This window comes from Haliotis cracherodii, unplaced genomic scaffold (assembly GCF_022045235.1).
Source record: "Haliotis cracherodii isolate W230 unplaced genomic scaffold, xgHalCrac1.p SCAF_13, whole genome shotgun sequence".
Classification (NCBI taxonomy): Eukaryota; Metazoa; Mollusca; class Gastropoda; order Lepetellida; family Haliotidae; genus Haliotis; species Haliotis cracherodii.
In genome coordinates this window covers 20,262,828-20,284,028 of record NW_027266268.1, presented here as the reverse complement: position 1 = coordinate 20,284,028, position 21,201 = coordinate 20,262,828, and the positions used below count along the sequence as shown (strand labels likewise).

The 21,201-nt window shown below is 40.1% G+C and overlaps 1 protein-coding gene across 7 annotated transcripts in view; it reads right to left on the bottom strand.

Moving 5' to 3' along the window:
- Window positions 1–21,201, bottom strand: part of LOC139459707 (rap guanine nucleotide exchange factor 1-like) — a 129,088-nt gene that overhangs the window by 36,071 nt on the left and 71,816 nt on the right. The window contains exon 1 of one of the 7 annotated variants that reach the window (XM_071241353.1): window positions 2,300–3,996. The exons of the other annotated variants lie outside the window; for them this stretch is intronic. Within the exon in view, the coding sequence (XP_071097454.1) occupies window positions 2,300–2,377 (78 nt within the window). The 5' untranslated portion in view covers window positions 2,378–3,996. Of the gene's footprint in view, window positions 1–2,299; window positions 3,997–21,201 lie in introns of those variants that run through there. 7 annotated transcript variants of the gene reach the window in all.

Here is a 21,201-nt window from a genome sequence, read left to right as displayed (position 1 = left end):
CCAAATGATTCAGTTGCATGATTTTTTTAAACATTAACATAAGTTTTTAAAATGGCACCCCCTTCTGGATCTGTACATGCAGTAATAAGCTGTTTATTACTGTCAATTTTTGGTCAAAGGATTTGTATTCCAGAAACGGCATAATGCATAATGCTCAGAGGGAGATAGCAAGCATTAGTCATCAAGTAGGAGCGTGCATAACATCACGTCATAGTATCGACAGAGTCCAATATCATAAACAATCGACTGTACTAAAACTCCAGCGCCCGCGCCAGGTGGGACCAACATTGCCGGTTTATATTACCAACAGCAAATGTTGGCTATAAATACATGTTCAATGGAGGTGCAGTTGGTGGTACGCTGATACGGATGTTATACCACTTGAAAGTGATTATGTAACATTGTTTCAAGCAACATCTATGTTACAGCACGCTACACAATCAGTAATGGACTCACATTTACTCCCAGAAATACAGTTATCTTATTTAAGAATATATATTTACAACATTAATAGTAAATTACAAACAGAACCCCAAACAATGCTAGTGTCCTAGGACTGAGGCAATCTAGACTTGCCTAATCAGTATTGACTTGACTTGGAGTCAGTTTTAATTCATTTTCAACTGTCTGGATGAATGAATGAGTTGAACAGTATTCCAGTTATATCATGGTGTGTCAGCTTATTTGGGAGGAAAACCCAAAGTGATGCAGGTCTCAGACATTTACCACTTCGGTGAAACCCACGAGCACAGGTATGGTGCTGACAAAACCAAAAACATAATAGGTGCGAAACGGGATTCGAACCCACAATAATAGGCTTATGGTTTACTGTTTCCAGCATAACTGTTTATGGATCATTAACAGTGAAGGTAACTTCTGTTGAAAATCTGAAGATTTTATGGTGTGAGGACAGCCAAATTACAAGATCAATGGCAGGGATGAAACAGAGGTAGAACATTCACAGGTATTATTAAACTTTAGAACAGAAATACAACCAAAATGTTGAAAACAGCACTTTAAATGAAACATTGGACACAAGGTTCCCCCATTAGCTTGGAGAAATTCTCACAAGGAGAAACAGGAAGTCCTTGAGTTCAAAAAGTGAATTCACTGCAGGCAGTTTTTTACTAATTGTTAAAGGAAAATGTTCTTGATGAGGCTTCCTCTATTAAATGTTGAAGGCACTGAGTTCAAACAAGTCCCTAAGTTAACCTACAACTGCGAGTGACAGTCCACTTGACAAGGGATCAAACAAGTCCCTAAGTTAACCTACAACTGCGAGTGACAATCCACTTGGCAAGCCATCAAACAAGGCAAGAAGCCCTGTTTGATCCGCATAATGTCAAACTAATTCTGATGACACACAAATTAAAGTCCATGTTATATTCTGGTTATCCCTCACTGTAATAGTTGTAGAGTTTTATGACTCATAGCATGAACATGTAAGTTGGCGTTTAACGGGATAAAAAGTATATAGTGTTTTTCAATATACTGCAGGGATTTATCTCAACCTATTCAAGGGCAGATATACGGACCAGTAGTTTCACAATAGTATATGAAACGTCAATGCTAGAGAATAATCAGTCTTGATTATCTGCCCAAACAGATTTCATTGGACGCAAAAAGCAAACTAGTGATGACAATCTAAAATAAGAATACAAAAGTATGAACTAAGGCCGAACATGAAAATATTCAGGACATTTCACTCAAAATAGCATAGACTTGTATATACCATCATAATAGAATTTTACTGTTCATTTTCAATCCATTTGACATGCCCTCCTCATAAATACTTATATTTATACAGATTTGGATACACTTTCTTTACATCATTTTGTAACTCAGTTTCACACACACATGATACACACTTTGTATTGAGCACTCTCTTCTGCAATTGGATCATACTCGTGTGTGTGTGTATATATATGAGAAGTTAAAGAACACCCTATTCTATCATAATACTATGGTTAGTAAATATTGTATTATGAAAGAAATCAGGTTCTCATTAACTTCTTTTGAGTAGAGTATTTTAGACAATACCGCACAAATTGATCTTCAAGTCAAGGAATAAAGTATTGCAATGTGTCAAAACATAACTGAATTATGCCAGTCCTATAAAACACTGCATCTCGGGATCTTTCCGTGATCCAACAATAAACTTTGGTCCTGAAAAGGTCATGAAGTTACAGAAACATTATTTTAATCAGATATTCATTACCTCTGCTGTTAATGAAGTATTATCATCTTAGAAGCACAGCTTCTCCTTATTCAGTACCTAAGAAACAAGAGTAGTATTTACCTTGCGTTTTGGTTGCGACGCCACCGATTCCTTCTTGTTCTTGCCCATGGCGTGTTTAAGTTTGGACAGCCTAACCATTCAAAGACGTTGTTTTATATTCTCAGACAACAAAATAGAACCATCAGGATTCCTGGGTATGTGTCAGACACTTTAACCATCATATCACAGAAAAAATCAATCCAGTGTCACGATCCACGAATTCCTGCCGACATGATTCAATACTTGTTATCATGTGCAGTACATAGAAGAGGAGAAAGTCAATCAGACAGAACAGTAGTTATGTGACTATAATGTCAACATTTGGGTCACCATGGTACAAAACGCTACCACCTTGGGAATAGTTCAAGAAAACACGAGATCCTTCACGACACAGGTGAGAATGACCAATAACCACAGAACTGTATCCCTTTCAGAATGAGGTGGTGTCGGGTTGTGGGAATCCTATACAAACACCACACACTACCGTAATATCAGTTAGTCCACAGTTAGGCGGCACAAACCGCTGAACTCTTGCACTGTGGAGCCCTCAGTTAGGCATGAGAGTGGTACATACTACTACTGAACACAAAACAACATGACTTTCATCTGACTTCCAGTCTGGAAATGCTCAATGAGCACTGTGGAAACAAGCTCTTGGTCTTCCAGGGAAAAGTATCAGTTGAATTGTTGAAAGGCTGCTCTTTTAACAAGTTACAATAAGACATTTATGGTACAAAATACCATGAATGTTTCAAGTTGATATTAAGTGAAACAGACAATCCACGAATACCACGAAAAGTAATACATCTGGAGTGAGACAGCATCAAATATGATTCTCGTAACAGCAAATTAAAGTCTTGTGCTAACGAAGGATGACATTTTCAATCTGTTTCTTCATGTAGAGGTATGGTTCCAAAGTCTGTAGCACACCAAAAGTCAAACAGGTGATATGAGAAAGCAGTCTGCTGCAAGTCAGATGCCGTCTGCTCACAGGAATCTTGCGTCTGCTGCTGCCTTCACAGTTCAGCCTGACTCACCTGTTGATGCTGCATCTACTGACTTCTCACAACCACAATAACACTCATGCCAGCGTTGAATCAATTCCAACTCTTGTGAAGGTTATATCATCCAACCTACACTGGATAAGGCATCAACACATCCCAACCAACTCACAAGGATGCCAAATAATTCACTGAACAAGTCGGTTAGGACCAGTTTTTCTGCTTTTCCTTCACACAAGGATCACAATAAAGTATTACTTCCTATAGAAGATAATAGCAGACTGTCAAAGTTAGAGTTACAGCTAATTAAACAGTGATTCACCACTTACTTATTATGATATACAAGTTTTTAAAGTCCTTCAAACTACAAACGGAACAATTTCACACAGCACTACAGATGTTACATGATATCAGACCTCCTATCTGATGTAATATTGGATACAATTAGGAACGCATACCAACACTTATCGTCATCAACAACACTTGTTTTCTGATCACCTCAACGTACACTACAATGTCAAATAATTTCACACAAATCCAAAGGAAAATCCTCGAACCACTAATTCCATCTTATTCCATGTGTCAGAAATGAGAAACAATCTTCCAATCAGAAATCCATTCTTACGTCTGCTTCTTCTACAGTCCTGACACTTAACCTGAGGCTGTTCTGTCCGGGACTATTCACTACAGCAGAGTCCCTGACTTATAAGTCCATGCAGCGTGAGTGAGGGAAGCTATCAGTCAATGTGTTTGCCAAATGTGCGTCTGCTACTCATGAAGCAGACGGGACCCAGTGGGATGGAGAGAAAGTAGGAGGGAGGGAGATACTAGCAGAGCTGACACCCACAGCCTTCCACTTACAGGAAGAGCATTTCCTATCTAGACTTGCTCTGGCTTCATTCTTTCATTTCTAGCTGTTCCTGTCATGTGACATGTCGTGTGTCATTTCTAATCAGTCATGTTTTTTATTACTAATAGTTTGTTTGCAATGTAGTTCCCGTATGAGTAATGTTGGATGGTATTAAATTTAATGGTGCTGTTCATGACATTCTTTATGTTCCTTGAACTGATATTGTATCAATGATTTTAGGGAGGTGAGGTGAAATGGGGTTTAATGTTGTGTTCAAGAGCCTGTATTCTGACCCACATGTCAACAGTGTGAGTGAATTAATAGCACCTTTCAAATTTATTAGTAGGTAAAATATATGTTTTCTATTGTTTATTTGTTGTTTAACGCCGCACTTAACAATATTCCAGCTTTATGACGGCGGTCTGTAAATAATCTAGTCTGGACCATACAATCCAGTGATTGACATCATGAGCATCGATCCATGCAATTGGGAAACGAGGACATGCATCAACCACAGGAGTCCGTATCTAAAAATAGACGCCCTCATGCATATTCATGACCATCTCCACACGCGAGCCCGAAGTCGAATATGCATGAGGGCGTCTATTTTTAGATACGGACTCCTGTGCATCAACCAAGTCAGCGAGCCTGACAACACAATCCTGTTAATTGCCTCTTACGACAAGCATAGTCAGCTTTTACAGCAAGCATGGGTTGTTGAAGACTTCACGGGTCAAAAGATATGAAATACACGCTGAAGAAATGCAAGCTACAATGACTGAATACAAACATACCAGAAAGCAAAATGGGATTCCCCCAGTAAGTCCCCACCATGAATGTGTGTCTGCCTGTGCATGTGCATTGTTTAACACCACACTCAGCAATTTTTCAGCCTTATTATGGTGGCTGGTGACCTGGACCAGACAATCCAATGACTGATATTGTGAGCAACGACCCATGGTGTTGTGGTTTGATGAGTATGACCACCAGATCCATTTAGTCGTCTTCTTCCAAGAAGCATGCAGGTTGCTGAGGACCAATTCTAACCTGGACTCGACTCCATGCGGGACTCCTCGCCATGTGACAGAAGGACATATTAAATTATTCTAATAATGCTCATGGTAGGAAATTAATTTGTATTGTCACGATGATGATTTAAGGACACCTATAGCAAGTCTATCATGTATAAGTCTACAGGCACAATACCAGTAGACTTACCAGTAGCATCTATTGAAAGTGTAACATTTTTCAGTCTACAGGCTTGGTACCAACAGACTTGGCAGATGCGCCTATCGCAAGTGGTGCCTACAGCAAGTCTATCTAGTTTTAGTCAACAGGCATGTACCAAAACTTGCCAGTGGCGCCTACAGCATGTCTATCATGTTTTATTCTTCAGGCACATTCCAAGAGTTGCCAGTGGTGCCTACAGCAAGTCTACCATGTTTTAGTCTACAGACACATACCAAGAGTTGCCAGTAGTGCCTACAGCTAGTCTACCATGTTTTAGTCTACAGTCACATTCCAAGAGTTGCCAGTGGCGCCTACAGCAAGTCTACCATATTTTAGTCTACAGGCACCACTGCTGCAGCAGGTATTAATAGTCCCATCTAGCTTCACCGGTACATAACCTGCATTACAGCACAATGGTAGTCCACATTCTACATAGCGAGATCCATTTCCGTGGTTACAGCAGCTAGAACTGACTGGCATAACTATCGTGGTTGTTGTTACATAATTCACATAATAACACGAACAGTCGAGAACGATTAGTACCTGATTATATCTGCTTGTACTTGCTATTTTGACATACATCATTTTTGACATTTGAGATGGTAATAAATACATTGGATAATTTCTTTTCTTCTTTTCAACACGAACCTTTGGATACGGCAAGAATCATGTTTGCTTATAATTAAGCACTTAGTTTGAGCAGTTGATATAGTTTATATAAGATAGCTATGCGATAAATTGTAAAGAACATTGTTCTATCATCAGGTCATTTCTGAAAATTCGAACATGCGCTCGCAAATTGATTACGTTGATTATTGGACGAAAAAAAAACGTTTGAAAGTGTCGTAAGTTGTTCCCCATAGATGTAGTTGGGCAACGCAAAAAGACACAATGGCCAAACAATCGCATCCAAAAGTGGTAGAGATATGACAATCGGTACTGCTAGAAAAGATGCAGGTAATTGACGTGAGGATTGTGAGAATATGCGGGACGTGCCCAACATTGCCTAGGTCAGATTCTTTTGAGGGTGTCATCATTATTAAAATATAGGTAAACATTTTCATAGCTTATACGTGTATCATCATCCTTAAAGAGGCTGTAAATAATGTTGATATCTCATATAAGAAATAAACAACTCCCAAATATAAGTCTCTGTGCTATGAATATTGCATCCACAATTCATACTCGTATTTCACTTCCTCCTCAAATTCTTAGCTACAGGCCTACCAATGAAAAAAGCTAATGCATGTTCAAAAACGTAGAAATGTGTCTGCTATTTCGATATTCTGCACACTAAAACATCGACTAGCAGAAATAAGAGCATATGTTGCACACGTAAACTATTTGCTGGGTTGAGTACAAGTTGACAATGTATTCAGAAAAAGATAATATGCAATCATTAGCTTGCTTGCTTGTCATTTTCCAAATTGCTCTGTCGACTCTTACTCAACCCAATGAATAAGTTTATAGTGTGAAAAATCTTCTCATATTTCTGCTAGTCTATATCTGGGTGTGCAAAATCCAGTGATTGATATCATGAGCATTGATCAATGCATTTGGGATACGATGACATGCCTCAACCAAGTCAGCAAACCTGACCACATGATCCCATTAGTTGCCTCTGACGACAACATAGTCGCCTCTTATGCCAAGCATGGGTTGCTGAAGACCTATTCTAACCGGGATCTTCACGGGTGAAAACAGTTGACAAATGGGGATTTTGTTTGCAGTGACTATACCCACAATGCAAAGTGTACTAAAGTCATGCACTTAAAGCTCTCTGGGTTTTTTCACATACAAAGCAAGGATAGTCATGTCATATTTCACTCCAAGTCACCAAGTGATTTGCACTTACCCTCCAAGATAAGGTTTTTACTGTAGATCCATCGAAGTCCATGGCTTTCTTATTTTGTACTTTGCTTTCTTATCATGCAGCTATGCAGGAAAATAATGACAGCCACTGAGTAAACTAGTTGCTATGACAGATCTATTTTCCATCTGGGTTCGTGTATAGAGCCACAGACTGTTTACGTCAACTCAAATGTTGCCATGTTCAACCTGACAAGTGCACCACGTTCACAAACAAGGATTAATCTTTAGCTTAATAATAGTGTGAGTGTAAATGTCGTTTAACACCACAGGCAACAGAATTCCAGTGCCACATCACTGCAGCGTTACTGTGAAAATAATCAAATCTGGACCAGACAAACCAGTGACTGAGACCATGAGCACCAAAAAAGGTCATCGGGGCACGATGAGTCAGTGAGTGAGTATGGTCTTACGCCGCTTTTAGCAATTTTCCAGCAACATCAAGGCAGGGGACACCAGAAATGGACTTCACACATTGTACCCATGTCGGGAACCAAACCCAGGTCTTAGCTGCTTATACTGGAACAGACTCAGTTTAATAGTGCTAGCCCGGGGAGATTAGTAACCATGGCACAGTGTTAACATGAATACTGACTCCAAGCTGACCAAGTAGTCCTTGTTTTATCCCATTAATGTTGAATCATGGGCAGGGTAACAAAAAGTACCATATAAACATCTTTTGGTACATCAAACCCCATACCCTCTGCTCCCTGGACAGATGCTCAATCCCTTGGACCACGGAGGTGGCCTAACAACCATTGTGTACTTGGGGACTTATAAGTCCACCCTGAATATTCTACCATCCGTATTCTACCATATTGGCCATCAGGGTCATCAGGACCAACAGAAGGAGTGTCCCTGCAAAAACCTTACGTTTATAGCAGTAAGACGTAACTGATGGTTGTAATTTCAAAATCTGGCTTGCTTAATTTCAAAACACTGAATAAAGTACATTAAAATCACATCTTTAGACCTTCATTTGCAAGTGGAGATTTCTATTTTTCACTTACAACACTATAAGAAATGAATCAATTCACCAATAACTAACCAATTTCTAAAAAAAATAAGAGTAGGATGACTAAGTTATAAATAGAAACAGGAAGTATTGCTCATGTTTATTCAGGTAAAACAACAAGAAACATGGTGAAATTAATGCTTTTGTTATCATTTTACCTGGCCAAGTTAAGGCAAGACTAATTTAATTACTTGTTTCACGGATTGTTATGCCAAAAATATCTGAAGGCAGCATGACAAAGCTACATGAAAAAATCAATGACTACATTTATCAATGCACTGTTCCAAGTTCCGTATAATTTTTAATATAATAGTATAAATACCCACCCCCCTTTTTGGGGTTCAGTTTTTGTTAAATAAATAGCCTTTCTTTGGGGAAGAAAACAAACACGGTCACATTGTAACCAGGGTTTTATAGAACCCGGAAATGTGCGTCCAGTGTCCGCAAATGTATAGAATGGGCACAGAAAAATATACAATATGTAATATTTATTCTACGAAATTCTTAACAAGACATATTCCTGTAATTAAATTAATTATTATATCTTACAGTACAGTAATATTCATTCTTTCAAAATCTTGCCAAGCGCCAAGCAGGGTAACAGCAAGAACTATCTTTTGGTATGAGTGAGTGAGTTGGGTTTAACGCCGCTTTTAACAGTATTCCAGTTGTATCGCGGCGTGTAAGCTTAATGTTGGAGGAAAGCCCGAAGTGATGCAGGTCTCAGACGTTTACCACTTCCGTGAAACCCACAAGCACGGGTATGGTGCTGACAAACCTAGAAACATAATCGGGGTGAACCGGGATTCGAAACCACAATCATAGGTTTCTGGCATGCCCAAAGGACGCAACTCTGCACAGCGAATCATGGCGCCTTACCCGACTGGGCCACCCGTGCCCCCTCTTTTGGTATGATGCGGACAGGGATCTAACAATGGCCCTTCTGCTCTACTCTACCACTAGACCACAGAGGCAGTCCCGTTTCCGGTAAGGACCCCTTGAAATTTGTTATTGTGGGTTTTCTGGACCCTGATGGAACCCTGAGGTAAAAACTCTGATGGAACTCTACATAATGAAATATAAGGTAACAAGTTTCCATTATTTCCAGTTCATGGTTTGTTTTCTGTAAAATAACAACAGACTAAAAAGTATGTGAAACCAGTACTTTAAACGTCTAGCCTTAAATATTTCAACACTATTCATGTCATTCCCAGGAAAGGGCAACATTTAAAATTCCCAGTTCAAGTCATATTTTACTGGCCCAAACAGACACACTGATTCAAGTCTGCCTGTGTCATGGTCACCTGCAGGGGAGACAACTGAATGTTGTCCTGTCAACAATACACTGGGAGGGTGATTGATGCTGACATGTACAAGGAAGTGGCTGTTGTCCCTTGTGTTGTATTGACTATAACTTGGCTACATTCATCCTGATCGGCAACCAATATCCTTGTCTGTCACCAAACATGGGGAATGTCTCAAAACAATAATTGTCCATATGACCTGAAGCGATAATTTAATGACCACTGATTCTGTCTTAAATCTTTACTTTTATTAGGAAGAAATGTGAAGTCCAGAAAAATCTGACACTTAGAAACTTATGTGATATTTCTTTAGCAAAGCCATTATAGAAAGCTCTAGGATAAAATCATTTTTCCCTTATGGGGATGGTCCCTCTGTCTTTACACGTGGTCAACTAGGCAATTCCACATTCCTTTCCTTGTGACAGACATTTTCAGACAGATTTGAACTTGACAACTTTTTTTCATAGAAATTAGGAAGGTATTTGTTTTCCTTATAGGTGTTTCAGTTTACTAAATTCTAGGGAAACTTATATCTGCAGTGTCATGTTTAAAGCTTGTTTGTTTTCACAAGCGGAACTCTACGTGACGTAGGTCATGAGAATCATTCAGAGTTAAGCCACCAAAGTGTAAGGATTAAGGGGAGATCAGGGTTCTTGAGGTTTTCTAGGGATATTCTGGTGACAAAAACCTGTACACTTCACTCTTGACACATGTAACAAATTTATCCATAGGATCCCCAACAAGTAACAATCTTATTTTCAACGACAATCAGATTGATCCAGGGACCACCCACAGGCTCTGTTTGATAGGCATTCCTTAGAAGTTGACGGATGACAAGATAGACACAATTTTATGGATAACAACTTCTTTAATACTGTGAAAAGCGACATTTCGGTGTAGATCCTTATACTGTTGTCAAGCAAGACTGAATGAGGGACATAGTACAGAATATATCTAGTAGTTGGAGGATTAACAGTAGGATTAACAGTAGAGGATTAACAGTAACTGTTAATCCTCCACCTACTATATATATTCTGTCTATCTTGTCTTTTAGAATAATTCCAGAGTGCAAAGATTGACACATTAACGCGTCCAACAAGTGACACTAACATTAAACCTTGTGACGTCACAATGTCCATCACGCCTGCCAAGCCACTTGTACAAGTTTCCACAGGACGGCAACTAGCCATGCAATCAGAGAGCTCGATCATGTGACAGCTAGGGCCTAACCATACCCCTACAGGTATGATTCAGTGAGATGCAGACACAACAAGCCCCACGCTGTCTGTCTCTCCATCTCATCCCGACATCCTCCATCTGCCAGTCTAGGTGGTGCACCAAACAGCTAGGGAGGTTGCAGCTTGGGTCTTAGCCTTGCTGAATGATAAGTCCATGGGTGTATGGTAAATGTATCCTTATAATAGGCAAGTCTAGATATGCGGACAGTAGGGACGACGGTCTCTTATAGGGTCTTCTATTATCATTTATTATGATTTAAACTAATAATTATTGCCAAGTCCAGCTGGGTTTGTATCTGGCAACTGATCAGTTGTGTATTGGTAGGAACTGCATATTTCAGTGTTGCCAGAGATCCTTGTCATAATGCTGATGTTAAAATCTGCAGATTTCGGGGAACCTAGATTCAAATACAACAGTAGAAAAACTTGAGGACTTCAGGGTCATCTTCAATTTCAATTTCTAACACTGCATTTTGTTTGGTTTGTCATTGTGACACTTCCAACTCTTAAACATGGCAGCTGAAAGAAATTCTGATATGGTGGGTAGGTAAAGAGGTACAGAAGAGATAAAAGTATGGCTAGTTCATCAGGGCTATAGAGTGAGTGAGTGAGTGAGTGAGTGAGTGAGTGAGTGAGTGAGTGAGTGAATTGGTAAAATGGCACTTTCAACAGTAAATCCATAGTCCTTTGCGATGGGACATTATGTAACAAGCTGTTGGTTTGTCTAACATGAGGAATTTAAGTTACATTCGTATCTTAATCACAAGATGAATATTAATACTTAACTCATGCACAGGTACATAAGCGGGGTAGATGAAGTAAGACAGTAAAATAGTTCAAAGTTACAGACATATCACTGTATCAAACATAAGGGAGGGAGTGAGTATTCCAGTTATATCACGACGGGTCAACTTGATGTTGGAACAAGGCCTAAAGTGATGCCAGTCTTGGACGTTTACCACTTTGGTGGAACCCAAGGAATGGTATGGTGCTGACAAACCTAGAAACACAATCAGGGAGAATCTTAGATTCAAATCCAAATCATAGGATTCTGGCATGCCAAAGGGAGGCAACACTGTATATTCAGGCTCCTTGGCAACTCCGTACCCATAGATTGTATCAAGCATCTGATTAATGTAGACCAAATGCTCTTTAACTCGATATTGGGCAACAGGCCGAGTGACAATCTAGACAGTTTCTTTCAATCTATGCACAAAATAAATTGCCATTGCCAATCAATACACGAATAAATCCAAGTGTTCCTCCAATAAAGCCATCTAAATGGGCTACCTAGTGGCCTACTGCCCCGTGACTTCCGGGAATGATCCACTGCTGCCTGATTCAGATCATCTGGACTCCCCCGTGTATACGCAGTCCTTGTGCCAGGAAACACCATCACCATCATGGAATTTCCCTCAGGACCTACATACATCTTCATGGGAGTAATAGCATTAGTGGAAACAACCAGAACATCCAATTTTGAACTTCTACAGAATGTTCAAAATGTATTTCATCAACACACAGAACTCACAAGTCTGTTCAAGTGAGTGAGTGAGTGAGTGAGTGAGTGAGTTTGGTTTAACGCCGCTTTTAACAGTATTCCAATTATATCACGGCGTGTCAGCTTAATGTGGGAGGAAAGCCCGAAGTGATTCAGGTCTCAGACGTTTACCACTTCGGTGAAACCCACGAGCACGGGTATGGTGCTGACAAACCTGGAAACATAATCAGGATGAACTGGGATTCGAACCCACAATCATAGGTTTCTGGCGTGCCCAAGGGACGCAACTCTGCACAACAAATCGTGGCGCCTTGGACGACTGGGCCACCCGTGCCCCCCAAGTCTGTTCCAAAACCTAATCAATCTAATAATGATCAATCTGTCACTTTTTAGTCATTTAAGTTTTTAATATATTCTGTCTGCCAGCCTTTTATCTCACAACTGATATAGCAGGGTAACACTAGGGATGGGCTTCACACATTGTACCCATGTGGGGATTCAAACCCAGGCCTTCAGCTTGACGAGCAAACGCATTAACCACTAGGCTACCCAATGACGTTGAGTTTAGGCCTATGTTGTCTTTTGTAACAAATGATTCATATTCACTGACCAGCTTTACTGTCAATATGTCAGATAGGAGCCGTGTACAGCTTCTGACACTACAGACACTTGACATACTGACAGTGACGTCAGAACCCACATAAAGCACCAATATGACATATTGATAGTATATATTAACCTACAGACACTTGACATATTAACATTGACGTCAGAACCCACACAAAGCACCAATATGACATACTGATAGTGAATATTAACCAATCTGTTACAAAAGACGACATACAGACAACATAATCTCTGACAAGCAGAAAACTGTGTAGAAATCTTAGAATAGACTTGCAAAAGTCTCTAACACAATAATTATTAGTTTAAATCATAAGTTCTAGATTATTTAATAATAAGAACAAGTTGTCCCTATCAAAGACTGGAGTCCTTAGACTATCTAGACTTGTCTACAAGGAAGATAGAATTACTACACATCTATGAAATATTCTTTCAGTACAGCCTTGGAGCAAGGCCAATCTTAGAACAACAAGCCTAGACAGTTCCACCCAGCTCACTGATACAGTCATCAGTTCCGGCCTGAGACATAGCCTTGCTCCAAGGCTGTACTGAAAGAAAAGTCCATGGATGTGTAGTAATTCTATCCTCCTAGTAGGCAAGTCTAGATATGTGGACAGGACAAGGACGCCAATCTCTTACACAGACAACTTGTTCTTATTATTTACCTAATCTGGAACTTATGATTTCAACTAATAATTATTGTGTTAGAGACTTTTGCAAGTGTAACCAAGATATTCTTAGTCCACTTATTCATAGACTCGGCCTCCGCCACATGCCCTCTGTAGTCTGTGTTTATGTTTCCTTATTCGATACTATATCTTCATTACCCTAACAAGCTCATTATCTACACTACCCTACATGGTGTGATCTTATTTGAACCTAGGGACCCCTTAAATCTTTACCTCTCGACATAAGGGTTATCACAAGGACCTTAATCTCAAACACTGGACCACTAAACATGATCTGTTCTGGTTCGAATCTAGGGACCCCTAAATGATTACTTTTTAACTAAGGGCTACGACAAGATCCCTTGATTTTTAAGCTTTAAATTTTGAACACTGTAGTACTAAACATGATCTGGTTCGAATCTAGGGACCCCTTAAATGATTACTTTATAACTAAGAGCTACAACAAGGATCCCTTGATTTTTAAGCTTTAAATTTTGAACACTGTAGTACTAAACATGATCTGATTCGAATCTAGGGACCCCTTAAAAGATTACTTTTTAACTAAGAGCTACAACAAGGGTACCTTGATTTTTAAGCTTTAAATTTTGAACACCGCACCACTAAACATGATCTGATCTGGTTCGAATCTAGGGACCCCTTAAATGATTACTTTTTAACTAAGAGCTACAACAAGGATCCCTTGATTTTTAAGCTTTAAATTTTGAACACTGGACCACTAAACATGGTCTGATCAGGTAGAACCTGTATCCAGCGAAACTTTGTTAATCTGGACGCTGTAAGCATAATTGTTATTGGACAGCTGATTATTTGGATGATTTGCAGGAACGGTACTGTCTGGCTAATTGGAACTTTACTGTGTCTCTAATTACTTATTGTTGACATAAACAGGGTTAATGAAAACTATTATGTATTGAATAACATCAGTGTTAGAGTGAGTGAGGGGTTAAACCTGCAGCTTTTTTAATTTTGAGGTAATTATAGATTTCAGACCTTCATTTTTAATATGAATAAATTCATAAAAAACCAGGTTCATCCCCATTTTAACCTGACAAGATTGAACTCTCTAAATAGTGTCAACAGTGAATGATGTGACACCGGTTGAACATTTGAATCTTGGACATCTCGGAAAATTTAATTTGTGTGATAGATTGACTTTGTCTTAACAACTGTTTCACGACTATCAAAGATTAACCAAAGGCAATAACATTAGTACCATGTTATTCACACCAGCTGTAGAATCTAACGGTTTCAGTCCACTAGTCCTTATAATGATAGCATATCATGCCTTTAAAAATGTCAAAATTCTACTAGTCCTTAGGATACCTTTACTATTGGGCAGTTTAGCAAGGACTATAGGACTAGTGCCAATTTCTAACCCTGCACACACAAATTCAAATATTTTAAATATGAAACAAAATAGATGAAAATGTCAAAAACCACTTCAATGACATAACAGCTATACAATGCCCCGTCATTCCACAAAGACCAAAATACACTGGCCCCACACCTTTCCTGCCGACACTCAACACAGACGGTCTGTCTGTAAAAGCGGATCACATTCCATTAATCAAATTAAATATAAACCAACATTCAACCATCTTAAATAGCTATTTCAACATATTCAATAAAACTGTCAGAAAGCATGGTTTAAAACGACATACCTGTTTGTGTTTGGCCATGTCTGAGAAGCACGGACATTTACAGCAGCCTGATTTGGCCTGCTCCTCTGCAACCTTATAAACATAGCTCCTGAGTCGGATCCGCATCCTTAGATGCTAACAATTCACTGGCAACACGCCTACAGCTATAATAATGCAGCACTCAGCTAGTTTCCTCTCATATCAATTCACCTGCATCAACTCAAATTCAACTCCGCCTGAGTCCGTGATGATGCATAGCTGGATTCTGTGTTATCCGTCCGATCCCTTCAGCATATCAGATATTGTTTCGAGTCGGAGAAAATATCTTGAAATTAAATTTCACACAGATGGAAGAAGAGGGGTGTTATCCAGCAAGTTGATGTTATGACTGTGGTAAGGCATGATAACATGGTGTGTCTTACACAGCAATACAAAGAACTGTCACTGTTGAATCTATCCCAGAGAAGCTAAGTTTCCAACTTCGGTTTCTTTGCTGTTGATAGGGACGAGGTCTACTGTGAAATATTCTTTGCTAACGGATAAGGTGCAAGTTGTTTCAGGGGCTGACAAATTTGATGTATAAATTCCAGAACGCCTTCACAGGTTTGTCAATTAGCTCTAACAAGACTTCACACATTGTCAGCAAATAGTAGCGGTGGTGGTGTTATCTCTGTAAAGTAAGACTTTCACAGAGAGCAGTTGCATCACCATTGGACTTGAGAGCATCAACAGTTTATAGTAAGCCAACCACACTGTCTGTGCCTCAAATACACAAACAGTCAACAACTCTATATGCATCTAAAATCCGCAAGATACAAAACACTTCCTGTTTCATTCATTCAAGCAGCTGATATCGGTTGGTACATGTCAAGGTACTTCACCATCAAACCATGTTAATTCTTCAGAATATCCACATTTAGGAAAATCAATAATATGCCTATTGAAATCCAAAGTCACGTCAACTCAACAATGGAAAATTCTTATTCTGATTCTGAATTTCCGATTATATTTTCCGACAATACAAACTCAGGTGGGACAGTTTCAATCGTTCACCTCAATCTTTATGGGTAGTGCCTTCCTGTGATTCTTGCAAAATACAAGACTTAATTGAAGCCTTGAACCCAAGATTGCTTTACCTCACACAGTTATCCAATACAGGTAATGCCCGATTGTCGAATCTTGCTTCATCCATCATGACCATTCCTGAATATCTAACATTCAAACCAGAGCTTGCAATAAATGAAACCTGTAACATCCTCAGTTACCACACAACTGACGAAATAACAATTGGAACTTGAAATTACTTTGCTTGGAAAACACACTGATAAGGGTCCAGACGAACGGGGTGATCGCTGTGATTAACGTCTCCTCCAAGAACCCAATTTTATCAACACTGTCAAGACCTGTTTTAAATTCAACACAAGGAGGTTATTGTTTGAGGGATATTTTAGTGAAAATTCTCTGGAAATAGATTAAAACAGTGGCCTGTGAATCGGCAGTGAGGCTGTGATATATGCTATCATTATATCTCTGTGACGCCATTTGTAGCGGCAATGTTTGGGGTTACCGAAGAGGTCATTTGAGGGATCTATTTCTCATATTTCTGAGCTAGGTGTAGAATCTACCACATACTTAAACCCCGACAGACTGATTTTGATCGTCTAAACAATATTTCAGCAAGATCTATTTTCAGATAGTTCACAATTTACAAGGATTGGTTTGATCATAAAGCGCCCTTTGTTGAACATTCATTAAAAATCGGGGAGAATTCTATCAGCACTGAAAACATTAACAGGATTCACCCTCCAAGTTGTACACAGGTTTCAAGTGACAAAATATACACTCATCTACTACGTTCTTTTTGTAAGGGAAAGTGAGCTAATGGAGCCCAACACTGCTTTGAACAGAACTTCAATAATATCACAGTGTATGTTGCTGTCTAGAGATAATTTTCAATCACAAATCAGCGTTAGAATTTGGCACTAGTCCTGTAATCCTTGCCAAACTGCCCAATGGTAAAGGTATCATAAGGACTTGTAGAAATTTGCCCTTTTAAAGGGTTGTGTTAAATGTTATCATCATAAGGACTAGTGGACGAAAACTATTAGTTTCTACCCCTGCAAATACTACAGCACTGCCTAAAAAGTAAACAGAATCCTCTCTAACAGAAAATGTTGCAAGAAATGACATGAGAGTGTTCAGAATTCAATAGTGAGTGAGTATGGTTTTACACTGCTTTAAGCAATATTCCAGCAATATCATGGCAGGTATATTACACATTGTACAATGGCATTCACATTTCAAGCAAACACATCAATCAGGAGGCTACCCAACCTCCCCCATAACTTCATATTGATACCAGTTGGTACTAAATCTAAGTGTAGACAGCCCTTTGTAACTTGTATCAATTTATTTTCATTCACAGAACCGACACGTGAAGATCCGGGGTAGAATAGATCTTCAGCAACCCATGCTTGCTGTAAAAGACGACTCTGCTTGTCGTAAGAGGTGATTAACAGAGATCGGGTGGTCAGGTTCGCTGACTTGGTTGATGCAAGTCATCGTATCCCAATTGCGTGGAACGATGCTTATGATGTCAATCACTGGATTGTCTGGTCCAGACTTGATTATTCACAGAACGCCGTCATATAACTGGACTATTGCTGAGTGCAGCGTTAAACAACAAACAAACAAAATTCACAGAACCTATCACACACACTGAACTGACATTTATTTCTTGTCAAGTTTACTGCCTCTCAAAGCCCAAACAGCAACACATTACCCTTCTGAAATGGGGTGAAGATTCAACAGATCCAGGGGCAGGTCAGACACACACACACACACACACACACACACACACACACACACACACACACACACACACACACACACACACACACACACACACACACACACACACACACACACACACACACACACACACAGGGTCAGCGCCAATAGACTTCACACACTCATTACTAGTTCCGACACAAATCAAATTTTCTGCCTCTCTGCTTTCTCTTCCTGCAGTCAGGACAAAGCATATGAAAGTTGTGAAGCAGTGGTAGAAACTGGCACTAGTCCTGTAGTCCTGCCAAACAATAGTTAAGGTATCATAAGGACTGGTAGAAATTTCCCTTTTTAAGGGTTTTGCTATATGTTATCTTCATAAGGACTACTGGACAAAAACTGTTAGTTTCTATCGCTGAGAAAGGTTTTACGCTCTAGCATAATCGACTGAAAGACACTATCGTAAGTGTAGGTCCAAATTTTACTGTAACAGTTCAGCATCGTGATGATGAAATGCTGAGCTCAGCATAAAACAGAAGTTTATTGCTAATCGTAAAAGAAGAAGAAAGGACAAGTTACAGAACACGAAAAAAAAACACCTTGTGAATTTTATTTACAAAATCTCAAAATAAAGGAAAATCATTGCTGTGTTCAACAATTTTCATTACAAATATGACTTCAAAAAACATATTCTACAATATGTAGTGGTGGCCATAATGCCTTCTGATCCCCACATCAAGACCCTCATACACAGCTTGGTGCTAAGTGGTGCCACTGTTAGTGGGTATGGTCAGCTATACATACTAGGCAGGCCATAATGCCTTCTGATCCCCCCATCAAGACCCTCATACACAGCTTGGTGCTAAGTGGTGCGACTGTTAGTGGGTATGGTCAGCTATACATACTAGGCAGCGATAATGCCATGCTGATCCCCCAATCAAGACCCTCATACACAGCTTTGTGCTAAGTGGTGCCACAGTTAGTGGGTATGGTCAGCTATACATACTAGGCAGGCCGTAATGCCATTCTGATCCCCCCATCAAGACCCTCATACACAGCTTGGTGCTAAGTGGTGCGACTGTTACTGGGTATGGTCAGCTATACATACTAGGCAGGCCGTAATGCCATTCTGATCCCCCCCATCAAGACCCTCATACACAGCTTGGTGCTAAGTGGTGCCACTGTTACTGGGTATGGTCAGCTATACATACTAGGCAGCGATAATGCCATGCTTGGTGTATCCGCTTGCACTCATTAATCAATTACTTTCCGTGGGAGATGATGTGTAATGTGTATTGCGGCTGTCTGAGGTGTAAAGGGCCTTGACATTTTTCCTTTCAATCTTTCATGTTTAACATGCATATCCTTTGACTTCTATGATTTCAAGTCAGATCCAATACAGTATGCGTCTGCAGAGCAGCAGACATAATCTTCAAGTTTTTGAAGCAACTAATCCTAGAACAAGTGAGTTTGAATCCAGTCGGTTGGTCCAAGGAGCCTTGCATTTTCCCCCTTTTAATCTTTAATGTTCAACAGGTAGAAAGAAGCCTTTACTTGAATCCTTAATTTCAGTCCATTGTTAAAACATGTTTCTACAGATGTTCCGTGTAGAACACAGATGTTCCGCAGATACAATACGTAAGTTTTCGAAGCAACTAATCCCTGTACATACCATGAGTTGGAGAGTGAGTGTAGTTGACACCAGCAAATGGACTTCCCACATTGTACCCATTTGGGGAATTGAACCCGGGTCTTAGATGTGACAAATGAACCCTTCGACCACTGGACTACCAGCTTCCCTACAAGTTTGATTATGAACAGGAACCAACTTTGAAAATTAAGTATCAAAAGTAAACTTCATAAAGTGTCTCAAAGAATACCTGAACACCAGAGATGAGATATTGGTAATAGGTCTCTGTTAAGGGCCAGCCATTAACACCATGAAAACCAATACAATTTTTCAAAATCCTGAAAATATTTTTCATCATCAATCACTACAAGCATAAAGGGAAACTTTATGGGAGAACAGTGAGCCATATCAAAACAATGTCAACTCTGCCACAGCCTCCACATCTCGATTCAATCAGCTCCATCAATGTTTCCAGACTCTGACATTATTAGCGGCAGCTGAGTCAACACTGGAGTAAACATGACCCCAAGACCAATGGTCAGTTGAAACTCCACGGGGCAGCTCACCCCCTTCACACCTCACCACACCTACAGCCAGACTGCTGAGGCAGGTAGTTAACGTGGCCTGTAAGGTCAGGGGTCGCAGGCTAACTTTATGAAGGAACTGATGCACATAAACACCTCTTCATTCCTCAGTTCATTATAGCCATGCCTCAGCTGTTTACATGGCAGAGACGGCCATGGGTCATTACATTAGCTGTGTTGGGTATCTTCATCCCTAATTGTCCCCTCCTTGTGTACACAGTAACATGGTGTGGATGTCGGGGTCATCATATTGAACAGATAGCAGTGATACTGCAGGCTACTCTACCACCAGCCATAGAGCTACTCTGTCCATCTCCCAGACCCGACAGACCCTGGAGCAGATACAACAATCACCCCAATACTCATCCCCGTCTCTGCTCCATCAGCCTATACTCATCCCCTTCTCAGCTCCATCAACCAATACTCATCCCCTTCTCAGCTCCATCAGCCTATACTCATCCCCTTCTCAGCTCCATCAACCTATACTCATCCCCCTCTCAGCTCCATCAGCCAATACTCATCCCCTTCTCAGCTCAATTAGCCTATATTCATCCCCTTCTCAGCTCAATTAGCCTATGTACTCATCCCATTTTCACTTCTATCAACCTATACTCATCCCCTTCTCAGCCCCATCAGCCTATACTCATTCCCTTCTCAGCTCCATCAACCAATACTCATCCCCATCTCAGCTCCATCAACCAATACTCATCCCCTTCTCAGCCCCATCAGCCTATACTCATTCCCTTCTCAGCTCCATCAACCAATACTCATCCCCATCTCAGCTCCATCAACCAATACTCATCCCCTTCTCAGCTCCATCAGCCAATACTCATCCCCTTCTCAGCTCCATCTACCAATACTCATCCCCTTCTCAGCTCCATCAGCCAATACTCATCCCCTTCTCAGCTCCATCAACCTATACTCATCCCCTTCTCAGCTCCATCAACCTATACTCATC